This window comes from Pezoporus flaviventris, unplaced genomic scaffold (assembly GCF_033815535.1).
Source record: "Pezoporus flaviventris isolate CSIRO_AGI_PZ_B2104156 unplaced genomic scaffold, CSIRO_AGI_Pfla_v1 ptg000001l, whole genome shotgun sequence".
NCBI classification, from domain to species: domain Eukaryota; kingdom Metazoa; phylum Chordata; class Aves; order Psittaciformes; family Psittacidae; genus Pezoporus; species Pezoporus flaviventris.
In genome coordinates, this window is record NW_026892549.1 from 26,982,261 (window position 1) to 26,996,228 (window position 13,968).

The 13,968-nt window shown below is 37.5% G+C and overlaps 1 protein-coding gene across 3 annotated transcripts in view; it reads right to left on the bottom strand.

The window, feature by feature from the left end:
- Nucleotides 1-1,827: 1,827 nt before the first annotated feature.
- Nucleotides 1,828-13,968, bottom strand: part of GRID1 (glutamate ionotropic receptor delta type subunit 1) — a 596,456-nt gene continuing 584,315 nt past the window's right edge. For all 3 annotated transcript variants that reach the window (XM_061449455.1, XM_061449436.1, XM_061449445.1), the window contains one exon: nt 1,828-7,322. In XM_061449455.1, coding sequence (XP_061305439.1) covers nt 6,894-7,322 — 429 coding nt within the window. In that variant the 3' untranslated portion in view covers nt 1,828-6,893. The remainder of the gene's footprint in view (nt 7,323-13,968) is intronic.

The following is a 13,968-nucleotide window of genomic DNA, read 5'->3' on the forward strand; positions in this document are numbered from 1 at the left end:
ATGGAAAAGGGTCTGTCACTGCAGAATAAGATTTTTACCTATTTTTTCTCTGATTTATTCATTGGTGAAAACTATGTCTCAGGATGAAAAACTAGTTCCCAAGCCTAATATCATCCCCATTTCCCTGCGTTGCTACTGTGAATACTGATCGCTGTGGGATACGACACCATTTCATGAGCCCTGGGCACTGTGAGTCTAGGTTCCAAACAGCACTACCAAATGCTTGAGTTACGTCTTTCAGACCTTTTACTAGTAAGTATACCCAGTTGAGCAGATTAAAATGATGCTTTCTGTATAAAACAAGGAAACATTTCCAGTGTCTGCTTAGATTTATTTGGAAATATGCATTTCAGCACTTTGGTGGGCTGGAATATTTTGCTTCTGTAAGTATTTAATTTGATGGGATTGATCCAATATAAATCATATAGAAGGTACATTAAACAGAAGTCAAGGCTTTTCTGCTGATATATAGAAAAAATTGCTATAAATCTGGGATCTCTCTTCTTCACAGTTCAGTGTCACAATTGCATGCTTTCTTGTTCTTTTAGCTGCAGTTCTCACCTGAAGTGCTGGGCTCCTTTGTGCTATACTTAACTGCTTTAAATATAATTCCATCAGAAAACAAATAAATACATTTTACAAGAAAGAAACAAACTAAGGAAAATCTTTAGATACAGAAAATCTCAAAGATATTTCCTTTAATGAGCGACTTTAGACTCAGAGTCTAAAAGCAGCCTGATAATTAACTAAAGCTGTTTTAAAGCCTCAGGTGCCATATCCCTCCACATACAGCTTCAGTTATGACATTATAACAAAGCAATAATAAAAAAGGCATTCTTTATCTTGAAAACAACCTGAGGGCATGTTGAGCTTCGATTTGTGGTTTCCCACCTAGAAACTTTTCAGATAATTTCTACAGTGTAGTCAGTATAATACATTCAGAAATCATTTTCCATCCCAGTCATCCAAGCCATTGAAACTTCAGCAAGATGTACAAACATCTTTCTTTTAGTTTCAAGTTTTTTCCCTACCCTGCTACTTTCCATGTCTGTGTTTATCTGTTTGTGAGGATTCATTTCCCCCCTTTACGTTATATAGAAAACAAACCAGATAAAAGCCTTGATGCCCTCAAAACTACAGAATTTTATAACTGTAATAAAAGAATTAAACAGCTACTGAGAAATAAGACATCTTCCAATGAGATTTACAAAAAACAGATTTTTTTTTAAAAAAAAAAGGCAAAATAAGTTTGTTACGGTGGTGCTCCATTACAAGACATGAAATTAATACCAGCACTGATTTCTAAGCAAGCCGATTTCAGTTTAAATAGGGAAAAAAAATTTAAGTAGTGCCCTGTAAGTGTACACTTAAAATAAAAAAAATAAAGAAGTCCTTCTCATCAGCCTGACAGTAAACTTAAGAGAAAATAAAACTCAGTAAGAAACTAAAGCCTTACACATCACTTGCTCCTGTTATCAGTTAAATTACAAGCTTGGAGAGAACAAGTTTCTGCACTGCTTTCCTCCAACACAAGCGGTAGCAAAGCAGCATCCTTATCCAGGAATCCAGAGACATATACAACTGATACTGCTAAACCATAACTCTTATCCAGACCAAAAAAAGTTAGAGGTTTATGGGTAGCTGAGTGAGACTGATTTTTCACAGCTGCAGTCCTAAAGAGCTATTAGGAGTGTCATCTAGCAAGCAGCCTAAAGCTGGTTTAGGTTCAAATCACTGATTGAAGCCCATTTTCCCCAGCTGAGAATCAAGCCAAAAAACTGGCATCATCAAACAAATAATTCCAACTCTTAAATAATATAACAACTGTTTCTTGTAGAACAAATGCTTTTTTTTATTTGTTTCTAAAAATTAAGAAAAATAGCAATTAACTGAGGCCACTGCTTGTATGATGGAATCTAGGCTTCCAATAGAAGTAATACAGCTTTGCTAGACATATGAGTTGTATCCACACTTTTCTCCCTCTCCCTTCACCTCATGTTCATTTTACCTTTAATTTTGCTTCTCTTAAGAGTTTTCTTCTAACCTTCTCATTGGCTGCCAAAGGATGTGGATTCTTTGGGTAAAGGTCCCTCAACAGGTCCCTCAAATGTGTTGTGGTTAGATCTGTCACTCTCTAGCTGCCCACAACATACATTCAAGTCAGTAAAGCAGAACATAATAAATTAAAAAGGTCTGAGCACTGTGGTTGCTGTACTAGCCCAGTAACATGATCTCCTTTCAAAGGAATGCTCCACTTGCCACCAAGCTAACAGCTTTAACCTTTCTTAGAGGAGAGATATACCTAAAACTGAACAGATTTTAAGAAGAAATTTGTTCTCAGCATACAGTTTAAACTGAAATCCATATTAAGTCCTCAGAATAGTAATAAATATTCCTTTTTTGAGGTAATTTTTGAGACTCAAAACATTTTCCTTTACAGAGCTATCACTGAATATATGTTCAGGGGAAGCAGTGCTCTCAAGCCCAGTATTAAAAGCCAAATCTTCACCTACTTAAACTTAGTATGCTTGACCCTTTCACTAGAGGGATGCTGATTTACAGAGGTGAGAACCCAGATTTAAGTGTTTTATTCTATGAGCAGACTAAGAGAAAGTGAGAGATTGAAAGTTTTGCTGAAACTTCATCTACAGTGTAGCAATGGTTATCAAAGCAAGGCAGATATTGGGAATTTCACTTTGCAGGACAAGTATTGCACACATGTTGTTGTAACTCAGCATAAAAATGTTCTATCAAGTTTCAACTCTGAAATTAAAAAGCACAATTACTCTTTTTCCATTGCAATAGAAAAACATGACATACTAAGAAGTAAGAGCAATGCATTCTTCAGATTGCAAGCAGATTGCCCATGGATTGCAAGCAAATAGAAGAAACAGAGTCACATTTTTGTATGAAAATAAAGTCATTTCTAAACTAACGGAACAATAGAACAAGATGCACTACAAGTGCTCTGCCACAGATGTTATTCACGAAAGTTCATCAGCAAAAGAGCACAATAGAAGGAAGGTATAGGCACTCAATTTCTATTTCATGTACAACCACCTTTGCAGTGTAAACATCCTGGAGGAACTGCAATATTTGGGATCATATATTATTCCTTTTTTCAACACACTCAGGGGAAATTCCACTTAAAAATCAAGGACGCAGTTTGGTCTTCAAAGTTTTTGGGAATTTCTGCAAGTTTTTTTCTACATCAATTTGCCTGATATTACAAGTGAAGGGTCAAACCTGCAGGTGGTGTAAATCAGCACAGCTCTGTGAGGGCTTTGAACTTATGCTCATTTACATCACATGGAAGTTATATTTCTCACCTCTTCTGTGAGTAACTGCGCATGTATATATATATATGCATGAGTGTGTGGTGAATACATATTATATAGAAAGTGAATGCTTTGATGTGTCAACTTGAAGATATAAATATAAAACAGGAGACAGAATATGGAAATGATACATTCTGCATTTACTTTCAAAACTGAAAGTTACGGGGAAAGAAATACTGTTTATGTTCAAGGAGAACCTGGTGATTTGCTTAAATAATCTAAAACCAAACCACCGTCACATGAAAGATTGAATAGCTTCCTGTCGTGGTTGACAAGCTCAAGCTATGACTTGCTAACTTTTATATAAACAATTACTAGACAATGACAGATCCATTGTAGATGCCTTACTTCTACTGTAGAGACCCTGGTGCAGCAAAGCACTCAAGACAGTTAACCTTAAGCAACTGAATTGCCCCAGAGAGCTTAGTGAGCTCACTCACTTGCTTGAAACTAGTCCTATATTTAATTTGAGATGTGCCTTTTAACTGAGTCATTAAACAGCAAAGCACTTCAACCTATGCATAAAACAGCTGCTTTCTTATAGGTCTTACACACATGCTTAAATACATTTCTGAGAGAAGTCTGTGTGGTTTGATTTTTCAAGATCCTGATTGTCTTAGATGTAATTCTGCAGAGGATTCAAACAGGTGAGTCATATTCTATTCATTAGAATCAGTGAGATCCAACATTGTTTAGAAGTTAAATCCTACTTCCAAACTCTACAGCATACAGCAAGACTAAGCCAAAAGAACAATGAATATGGAGAATGCTAATCCCCAAAATACACTGTATTCACAGTTTATTCTACAAATGCAGTTGTTTATTCAGTATCATTGTTTAGACTACTATAAAAAAAAATTAAGATGGTTTATGAAATCAGTGATGCCTCAGTAAAGGAGGGTTTCAGTTCCCTATTCTGATCTGTGCTGCAGCAAATAAATAGCATGCTTTGTGGGGAAATGGCAAAGGAACTCGGACAGCCTCTGACAAGCTTGTTCCTTACAATGTTGCTGCAGAACCAGCAGCAGTGGCTATGCTACTATGCACCAGCAGGTCACTATTGTGCTTCGCCATCCAAAAGGGAGGACATGGCTGTGTGATTGCCTCATGCTGCTGAGGTGGCCAAGCCTGCTACTCACCAACCTGCTCTGGATGATACTCAGGACGAGGGTTGATGGCCAGCTCACTTTGGTACTGCTGGGGATGGAATACCCACTCCAGCCAAGCCCTAGCTTGCAGATTGCACCCCCATAGTTACACAAGCATCTCCTTGCACCTCATCTGGAGCATGTTCATCTGCATCTGCTAAAATCTTAAATAATAATAGAAATGAGGGATTTTTCCAATACAAATAGTCGCTTCTAATAGTGTTTACAGGTACCTAGGTGTGGGGGTTTTCTGTTTTGTTGGTTTTTTCTTAAGCTATTTCTGCCATAACTAATTAGTGTATTTATGGAAAGTGAGGAAAAAATCAGTGGCAGAAATGTCTATTTTTTCCTTTGGCCATAGGTTTGTTAAGATTGTGATAACTATGATGAAAGAAGAAAGAAAAGAATCCGAAGCTTGTGTGGGCCAAGTCTCTAAATAGGATAAATCTAGGGAGCTGACTGCAGTATTATTCATTTTTAATTAGTTTGAAGCTAATAGTATAATTTGTGCTAAGCTGCAAAATCGACTGTCTTCATGAGGAACCAGCTTGACAACAAAGACAAATTAATCCCTGCAAAAATACTCTTTCTCTAAATTCACCATCAATATTCCTCATTTGAAAAGTGGTATGCTGAGTATGTGCTTCCATTAGGCTGGTTTTGAATCACGCATTCGCTTTTCTTCCCTATCACTTAAACTAGAAATGTAAGAATTTGAGGGCGTTTATCATCTCATAAATGTACCTGTTGTGTAATTATGCAAATCAGATTAGAAGCAGTCAATGGAATGTTTATTTGTCAAAAAATCTGACCCAGATTTCCTGCTGACTTTCTTGGGATGTGAATAGATTTTACCTCTGTTCAAACATAATTTAATGTAGGCATTGATTTTGCTGCACCGAGATCTACAGCCCTTTGCACAAATAGCAGTGTTCTAATAAAGTGAAGAAATCCAGCTACAAAGGGAAATTATAACCCAGCTATATGGATATGTTTGAGAAGACACTAAATGGTCACAATTCTGAAAGATAGTGATTGTACATTAACAACAGTGGGCAGGGCATTGGGTATCAGTCTTCTTGGGCATTTGAACCACTATGTGGAAAGGAAACAATGTGGTTTGGTTTTGATTTTTTGTCATATGAAATTGCTCCTTCTCCTTTGCAGGAGACATTAAATTCACTGTAAGTATTGCTCTACCTTTGTCCTCTGATTGTGTTTCATAGACAAAAAAAAAAACAACAAAACAACCCTCAAACATTTTATAGCCATTTCTACTAAGATTATAGACATGGCCATTAAAATGTTTATCTTTACAAAAATCAATGGAAAAAAAGCAAAGCTGTGCTTATAGTCATGACCTTAGCCTTGTCATTCAGGAATATGACTTTAACAAAAAGCATTGCATCCATTATGCAGCAAATTCCTTGAAATCTTAAAGAAAGAGATGGCACCAGAGGGCAGTCACTGCAGTGCCATTATCTCCTGTTCTTCCTTGGCTCACTCCTTTCAAATATTGGTTCCTCCCCATTTGCGGTCGTGTACACAAGACGCAAAAAAGAGCTGATCAGTTTTTTCTTAAAAACTTTCTCCTTAAAGTAAAACCTGTTATTAAAGCATTTATATATATATGTCATATATATAATATACGTAATATACATTATATATATAACAAAACACAGAAGGCTAAATAAAAAGAGCCACACAGCACAGCAGACATATAAAATCACAATTAAACAATCCTGTACTTAAACTTAGAAACTGTGTGGAAATTTAAATCCCTTGCTAAATGGGAGAATTTCTCTTACTTTTTTTCTTTTCCCCATTTCTTGGTTTATAATTCACATTTAAAACTTTTGTTACTGCTACACCAATACCAGCTCTTACATTCTCCAAGTGAATTGCCTTGTAAAATTGACTGTAAAATAGGGTTCTGTGGAAAGGAGAGATCTGAGCACAGACAGCTCTTCTAGCAAGAAACAGATACATATTTTTCTTTAAAAAAAAAAAAATCCCCACAAACAAACAAAACCAAACCCACAGAAAAACAGGAAGAGAATAAATGTTGAAATCCACGAAAAAAAAAACAATGTATGGCCCTCAGTCCCAGTAACTGGTCTTCTTTGGCACTTGAGAACGATCACAAGTAGTTTGCCTTTTTATTCATATAGAACAAAATTTACAAAGTCATTCATACATTTTTGTTTGTTTTTTTTTTTTGTTTTTTACTTACTTCGAAAATTGGGAATATTCAAAATACACTTTTACCCCACTTCATTCTTTCATTATTTACAGGTATATACAAGAAAAATGTGAGAGTTCGTTTTGTTTTTGTTTTTGTTTTTTTTTCATTTCTTTTAAATTTTGTATTAAAAAGCTCTGCTGGTTGTTTTATTGTTAGTTTTCGTCATATGGATGTTCCATGCGAGGGCTCCATTGCTTCTGGAATGACTCCCCCTGGCACAGACTGAAATGACATTGGGATCGGGGTTTTCACAGGACTCTGACGAAATAGTCCTCCATTTGGTGACCTGTGTTTACACTGTATGGAGGGCATGGTGGCTGAGCTGCTCAGGGGCAGCGGCAGGTTGCTGCCTGACGCAGCTGTGAGTGTCCTGCTGGCACCATGAGTTGTCTGTTCTGGTAAAAAGGTAGTGACAGAAAGTTGTGTGTTCTGGTATTCACGTACTGGCTCCAGGGTCTGAGCTGGCTGCATGCCACCAATCTCCAAGGCTGAAATTTCAATGGATGCTGGAGAGATTTGCTTGTGGGCTATGTCTTCATCAATTAAACTGTTCATGCGTCTATGGACCTGCTCCAGGTTCATTTCTTTGTCCTAGTGAGAAAGAAACCAGAACAATCAGTCCAAACACAATCTCCAGTCATGCCCGGCCCTCTTCTTCCTCTGTGGGACAGGAGTTGCTCTTCACTCATTACATCCTTTCAGTTTCATCTCTGCATATGCAAAATCTCAAGGTCTGCCCAACATCTCCAGCTAAGAAACACACAGAAGAAAACACCCGCTCAATCTCAGCCTGCAAAAGCCCTGATGTTGTCAGACCTACCATCCTTGGAAGTAAACTGATGGCTCTGGTTCAGCTAACAGGAGCTTGCACCAGGGACCAGCACATCCCACAAGGCCTTAGCTCACATTGCACAAGCCCAGCAAAAAAGCATATGGCAGACAAACAAGTGAGTTGGGACTCCAAATTCCAGTGAGCAGCTCACCAATTACCACTCACAGCTTACCACTGTCTTATCTACTTGCAGTATGTTTTCTAAGGAACATGTCAGTAAAACACCATACACAGCCTAGGTGACTTCAGGGTGATTGGCTTCATGTGCCAAAATCTAGTGGTTGTGGTGATAAAGTCTCCCTTCCCAGCAGGAAGCCCTGGGTCACCTGTGTGGCACAGATTACAAAACACTGAAACAGCACTGAGGGAGACCTGGAGAGGGGATGACTCATTTCTGTTTTGAATAGTTGTGTGACCAACTATAAACTGTCTGCCACCTTGACAAGTCATCTGGTAAAAGCTTGTATGGTCAGAGCTTGGGAAAGTAACACTGATCCTTAGCAAATGCAGCAGCACCTTCTAAGAATGCATTGCTTAAGGCTCCCGGGGCAGTCTCTTGAACAGACTTTCAGGACCACTTACTCAAAATGTTTTAACTTCCATGAGGAAATACAGCAAAAGAAGTCATCTTTAAAACCTAAAGTAGAAAAGACCTACAATGGGCTGTTTATCACCTCAGTGCGGCATTCAGGATGCTCAAATCGGAAAGCAACAAAACTGGCAGGGTAATGCCAACCACCTGGGATGCTGTATGATTGAATTTTAATAGCTAGCATTGTATTGCCAATAAAAAGATATTATATTGCATCATTTCTCTATATTTCATAAACCACAGCTATGATCTGCAGTTGTAGTTATTTGATGCAAGTATAACATACAACAGAATAGCAGCAAAGCATTTATAAAAGCTCAACAATCCTGGAAAAGAAGAAATTCTCGGACAGAAGCCTGTAATTACACTAGGCAGCCAGCAAGATTCCAGCCTAAGAAGTAGGACTACCTGAAACTTGTGCGGCAGTAATCCCTGACTGTCCTCAGATCAAGATGTGCTTAAATGTTTGTTAAATCCAACACCAGCAGTCTTACAGATGCTCTTACTCATACCACAAACTAGGTTCTGGGAACAGAGAAGTATAAGGTTCCACTTCCTCCTACTCCTCATGATCTTTTGTCAGTTGTTTTCAGGTGGAGCACAGAGAATTGTAGTATTATTTCAGTGGTCTCCACTGAAATGCAAACCTGTAAATTGATAAGTCAGCTCCAAAGCTCTTGATTCCAGGCAATGTCAACTACAGATTTGATTCTAAACTTGTAATTTAACACCATGTCTACATTACTCAAGAACTGTTGGGTTTGCTGATCTGTGCATGGATTTGGAAATGAACTAGTGTTACATGATAATGAGCCCAAAACTGTGTCCTTAGCTTAGGCTAAATCCGCATTGATTTCAGCTGGAGTATAACTGTTCCACAATTACGGGGCTGAGCTGCACACTGCATCTCCTTTGCTAATAGTAGAAAATGAATTCCTATTTCATATACACCACAAATCCACCCAAATCGCAAGGAAGTTCACAGAAACCTGGGGGATATCATCTCCCTCACCAAAGGGAAAAACCCTATTTTTCAAAAAAATACCGTTGTTGGGGTTTTTTTAAGCAAATAACCAGATCATTTTTAGTTAGAGAAAATCAATCAACAATAAATTAAAAAAAAATTACTTTTGTGGCAGAAAGGGACCACACAATACTTTAGCAGATAACCCCTGTAGCTGTGGTAATTTCTTCTTGCCAACAGCTGTACCTGACTTGTCAGGCTCTTTATTCAAGTAAGTCAGACAATGCACCAAACAGATGATAACACAGAAGCTTTTTCATAAACTCTGTGGCTAAGTAAATGAAGGATTTGTGGTACAATGGCCAGAGGAATACATGGATTTAATTCATAATTTTATTTATTTCTCTCTCCTGAGGTAAAATTGTGGACTGGGGGCAACTGTGAGAAGTGTTCCTCCATGTCCCCCATTGGGAGTAAGGGCTCGAGCTCTCTTTTGCACAGAAACCCAGTTGTGCACTGCTGTGTTTTCCTCAGGTGTCTGCTAATAAAAACTTGCTGCAAAGTTCTGCTTATCCACGAACTTCAGGTACTGCCACTTGTGACAATGCCTGTGTCTAAGGAAGCTAGCTCCCAGAAGCCCATTATATAATGCTTCTTGAGGTTACTTGTACTAATTCTTTTCTCAAAAATGCTGCTAAGCCTGATTTACACTTCCAAGTTGGCATTCTAGTTATCTGGGACCCCTATTCTTGCTAAAGCCCTACTATGAAATAAAAAATAAAAAAAATAATGTATAGAACTCAGGTTAGAACTGAGCAAATACTACAACAAATTTTCCTAAATAAGACTTTGAAGAAATGTTCATAACTCAGTTGCATTTTTCTGACCTCTATAATTTCAATTGAAAATATACATCAGCATTTTATTTATTTTTGTATTTTTTGACTGTAAGCACATCCTCAGTGCATTGTATCCTGCTTTGCTACGGGAACAAATATAATATGACTGGGATAACTAGCCAAGCCAGAGGGAAAGGTAGAGTTTCAATATTTGCGACATGCAGTGATTAACATTTTGCAGAGGAAAAATACATTTGCAAATGAAGTGTGCTCTTCATTTGGAGCCTCTGCGCACAAAAGGTGATAGAATTCAAAGGATAAACTAAACCTGGTAATGTATTTAGCTTAGGTCTTCGAAGATGTAAACTGAAGAGCCACAGATGGGATGCTGTTAAGAGACATCTCTTGGTCCAGACCAGAGGGGTTATTAAGGTAACATCGCTTGGAATATTTCCCTTTGTTGGTCTAACAGGATTGCCCTCTTCTGCTATGCACAGTCCAGCACAGCAGCTGGACTGGGACCACATTCCTAAGAAAATGGATTTGCAGTTGCGTATGTTTCACGGTATAAACTTATGCTTCAGTGTACTGAAGTTTTCATTATCAAGAAAGAAGTAATTCCTGCACTCAGACATCCTATTTTATCTACAACAAAACACTTTATGAAGTAAGCTGAGAAGTAAATGCTTGGGCTTTTTCAAAAGGTAGGGGTGGAGATGTAATTTGCTTATTTCCAGCTCTTGTTTCAGCATTAAGGACAACTTTCGGGCCTTATTAAGATTGGAGAAAACTTTTTAAAGGCTTCCAAGAACCCAGAAGTTCACGTTATTCATTCTTTTTGTTATTAAAATAAAATGCATGTAAAGGTTGAGGAAAACAACCCTGTCTCTGAGGAATAATAAAACACATTCTTAAAGGTTCCTCTCTTTTTTTGTCTTATTATATGAAGAGCAGCTAAACAACTAAATGTCAAGCTTTGTATGAAACTAGAAACTATCTTAATGCTGAAGAAATGATTTTTCAAATGCTTAAAAAAACCCTATGATAAAAATTAGAAACGCTTGAAAAGTTTAGTTTGTCATTACGTCACTAGAAAACTGCCTTGAATCCCAAGATTTCCAGGACTGAAGGTTTTGGGATAGCTTTATTTGACAAGCCAAGCTTTCAGAATTTGTAAATTCTGTAAACCTCATCTTCCTTTCCTTTATTGTTCTCCTGGAAAATTCAGTAACAAAGCATATGTTACTTACTGAAAATTACCAAGGTAAATGTAAAAAGGGTTAAATGGTAATAAAGCCAGAAAGGCAAATCTTAAAAGTTATGATTTTTTTCTCACTTGTCAGTTCAGTCCTCATTTATTTTTAGCTCTATAATTCTCATTAAATGTAAGCCATTTGGTATAATTTTTAAACAGTTAGCTTGCTTTTTTTTTCCCATATCCTGAGACTTCGTCACTTTAACTGTGAAATGGTAATGTAGCACTTCAAGAGGTTTTCAAGCTTTCTAATGCTGTAGCTATTGTCTATTTTTGCATTTAATGAATTAAAATTAATAAATTACTATAAATTAATAATTGCTTCTTGGATCTAGGGAATGGCAGAGGCACCAAGCCTGGCATCTGGATGAAAAAACCAAACAGACCCAAAGTGGAGGGTCTAGCTTCAGCTCCACTTTGCTCTTCTTAGGTCTCTTCAGGAGCTGAATGAATGAGCTCCAAACTTAATACTTCAGTGTCTGTAACAGACGTGTTACCAAAGGTTTTCCCTTTCTTTTTTGTACTTAATATACAAAAATTAACGCTATAAATATAACATCTCAAATGTTACATGCCAATTCACTTTTCATATATAGCTACATTGCATAAATGTATATACCTGTGTTGTCAGAAAGAGATTAAACAGTTTTCCTTTGCTACCTTCATGATTCTGTTTTCAGTATTAATGTTGTACTCCAAATAGATCAGTTGAGGAAATTAATCAGTGAAAGAAAGAAAGAAAAAATACCACATGTAAGGAAAATTAATTACAAACACAGGCTTATTCCCCTCAAACTTAAGGAAAACAACTAACCAGACACTGCTTCTGGTCAGGAAATTATCTTATTCATAAATACCAATTTAAATGTCATTCCTCCCCAGCGAGTCCGAGTTCTGGAAGGTTGAATGAAGGACATGTTTCTGATATGTCCCAAACACTTGATCATGAGCGACAGGTTCAGTGGCCTGTGATGGACAGCAGGAGCACACCACGGTCACTGTTGATATGGACTTGAATGATGTTCACCAGAATTATCCAGGGACAACTAACCCTGCACAAACGCACCTGCAAGAAACTACAACTCCCTTTCAGGAATAACCATGTTTGGCCTTAGCACATGGAGAGAAATCATAGCAAGATGAAAATGCAGAAAGGATGATTTACAGAGTAATAAATATCTTTTTCTAGCTTATTTTCTGTGACTTTTGACAGCATGTCGGCAATCAGGATGAAAGAATATGTAACTACTTGGACGGTCTCGAGTCAACATCAAATTTGAAAGACATCTCAGTGAGTGTTGGAAAGGACCTACAGCTGATGTTTTCAATAAATTGCCTACATCACTCCAAACACAATTAATACAAAGGTAGGACTGTTTAGCTACCAGGCTTGCAACAGCTGGAATTTTTCAAAGACAAGATTTTTTTTAATAAAATATTTTATTAAAGACACTAATGTGGCCTCCTGTTCTTCCTCATGATTTCTCTGATCTCACCGTGAAGCTCAAGAGAAGCCACTCAAAGAGATAAAAAACATCACAATCAGTTTCAGTAAGGCCAAAAAGGGAGACAAATGCCCTAAAAGGAAGACCTAGTATTTGCAGAAATTTTATGCTAAATCTATGCCAAAACTATGATAAGCTGTATCTGCATCCCACACATGCAAAAAACCCCCCACAAGACTAGTGAAGAAGAAAAAGACCAATGGCCCTGACCCTAAATACCAAGTACTAAAAATTCAGAAATGTAGCCAATATGGGCAGTCAGGCACATACACTGGGGGGCTATCATGAATGCATCAATACCTCCCTGGCAGATGCTGATAAGTATGCCCAGTATGAAAAGCCTGAAAATGCAGTTCTTAATAAGCCGCAGGAGATATACAGAAAATAATGCTTTTAAAGAAATGCAGTCTTAATCATCAATCATGGCACATTTCTGCTTCGTTTGTTTGTCTGTTTCTGTCTTGGGTGACAATATGAAGGATTATCTTTCGGTGAGAAAATGAAACCAAGACATAAATACTAATATTACATTTTCACTTAGTGAAAGAACTATTTTAAAAAAATAAGGCAATTTTGTGATTAGGACTGGGGTTCAAAATTTAAGTTAAGCTCCAGCCTCTGACAAACATTTTCTCTTCTGGCCTTAACCAGGTTACAAGCCAGGCCCTCTACCATCCATGTAAAACACCTCTTAACCCATATGCATCTGTTAAAAAAATCGAGTTTCAGTGTTCATGAAACACAGATGATGGAAGGCACACATGTACCCAGCTAGGCAGAAAGGAAGTCTCTGAAGCATTTCCATGCACAGACAGACATGCTTCACAGCTGAAGAACAAAGCAGGGAAATAAAACCGAAACAGGAAAGTTTGCATACTCAGGTATCCACAGGCTATTCTCTTCCTAGCTCAGCATCAAAACCCACAGCTCCACTCAGCTACCAGTTTCTGTCCATGGGGTTTCAGAAATCATGGACTGAAACATTTAAGGAGAAATGAAGGAGCTCTGCATATGTACCTTTGTTTAAGGTTATTTTGAAATTCTGTATTCACTCAGGGTCATTATCATTACTTTCAGCTACAGCTACTGCATATGTAAAACTGTAATTTTAATTTATTTCAGGAGGCTCCGACAGAGTTGCAGACCCAGACATAATTGGCTTGCTCAAGAAGAAAAAGCAGTGATGATATATGTAATAGATATTCTGCAAAACAATGACAACACAGTAGGGTGTTATATTAATACAAATA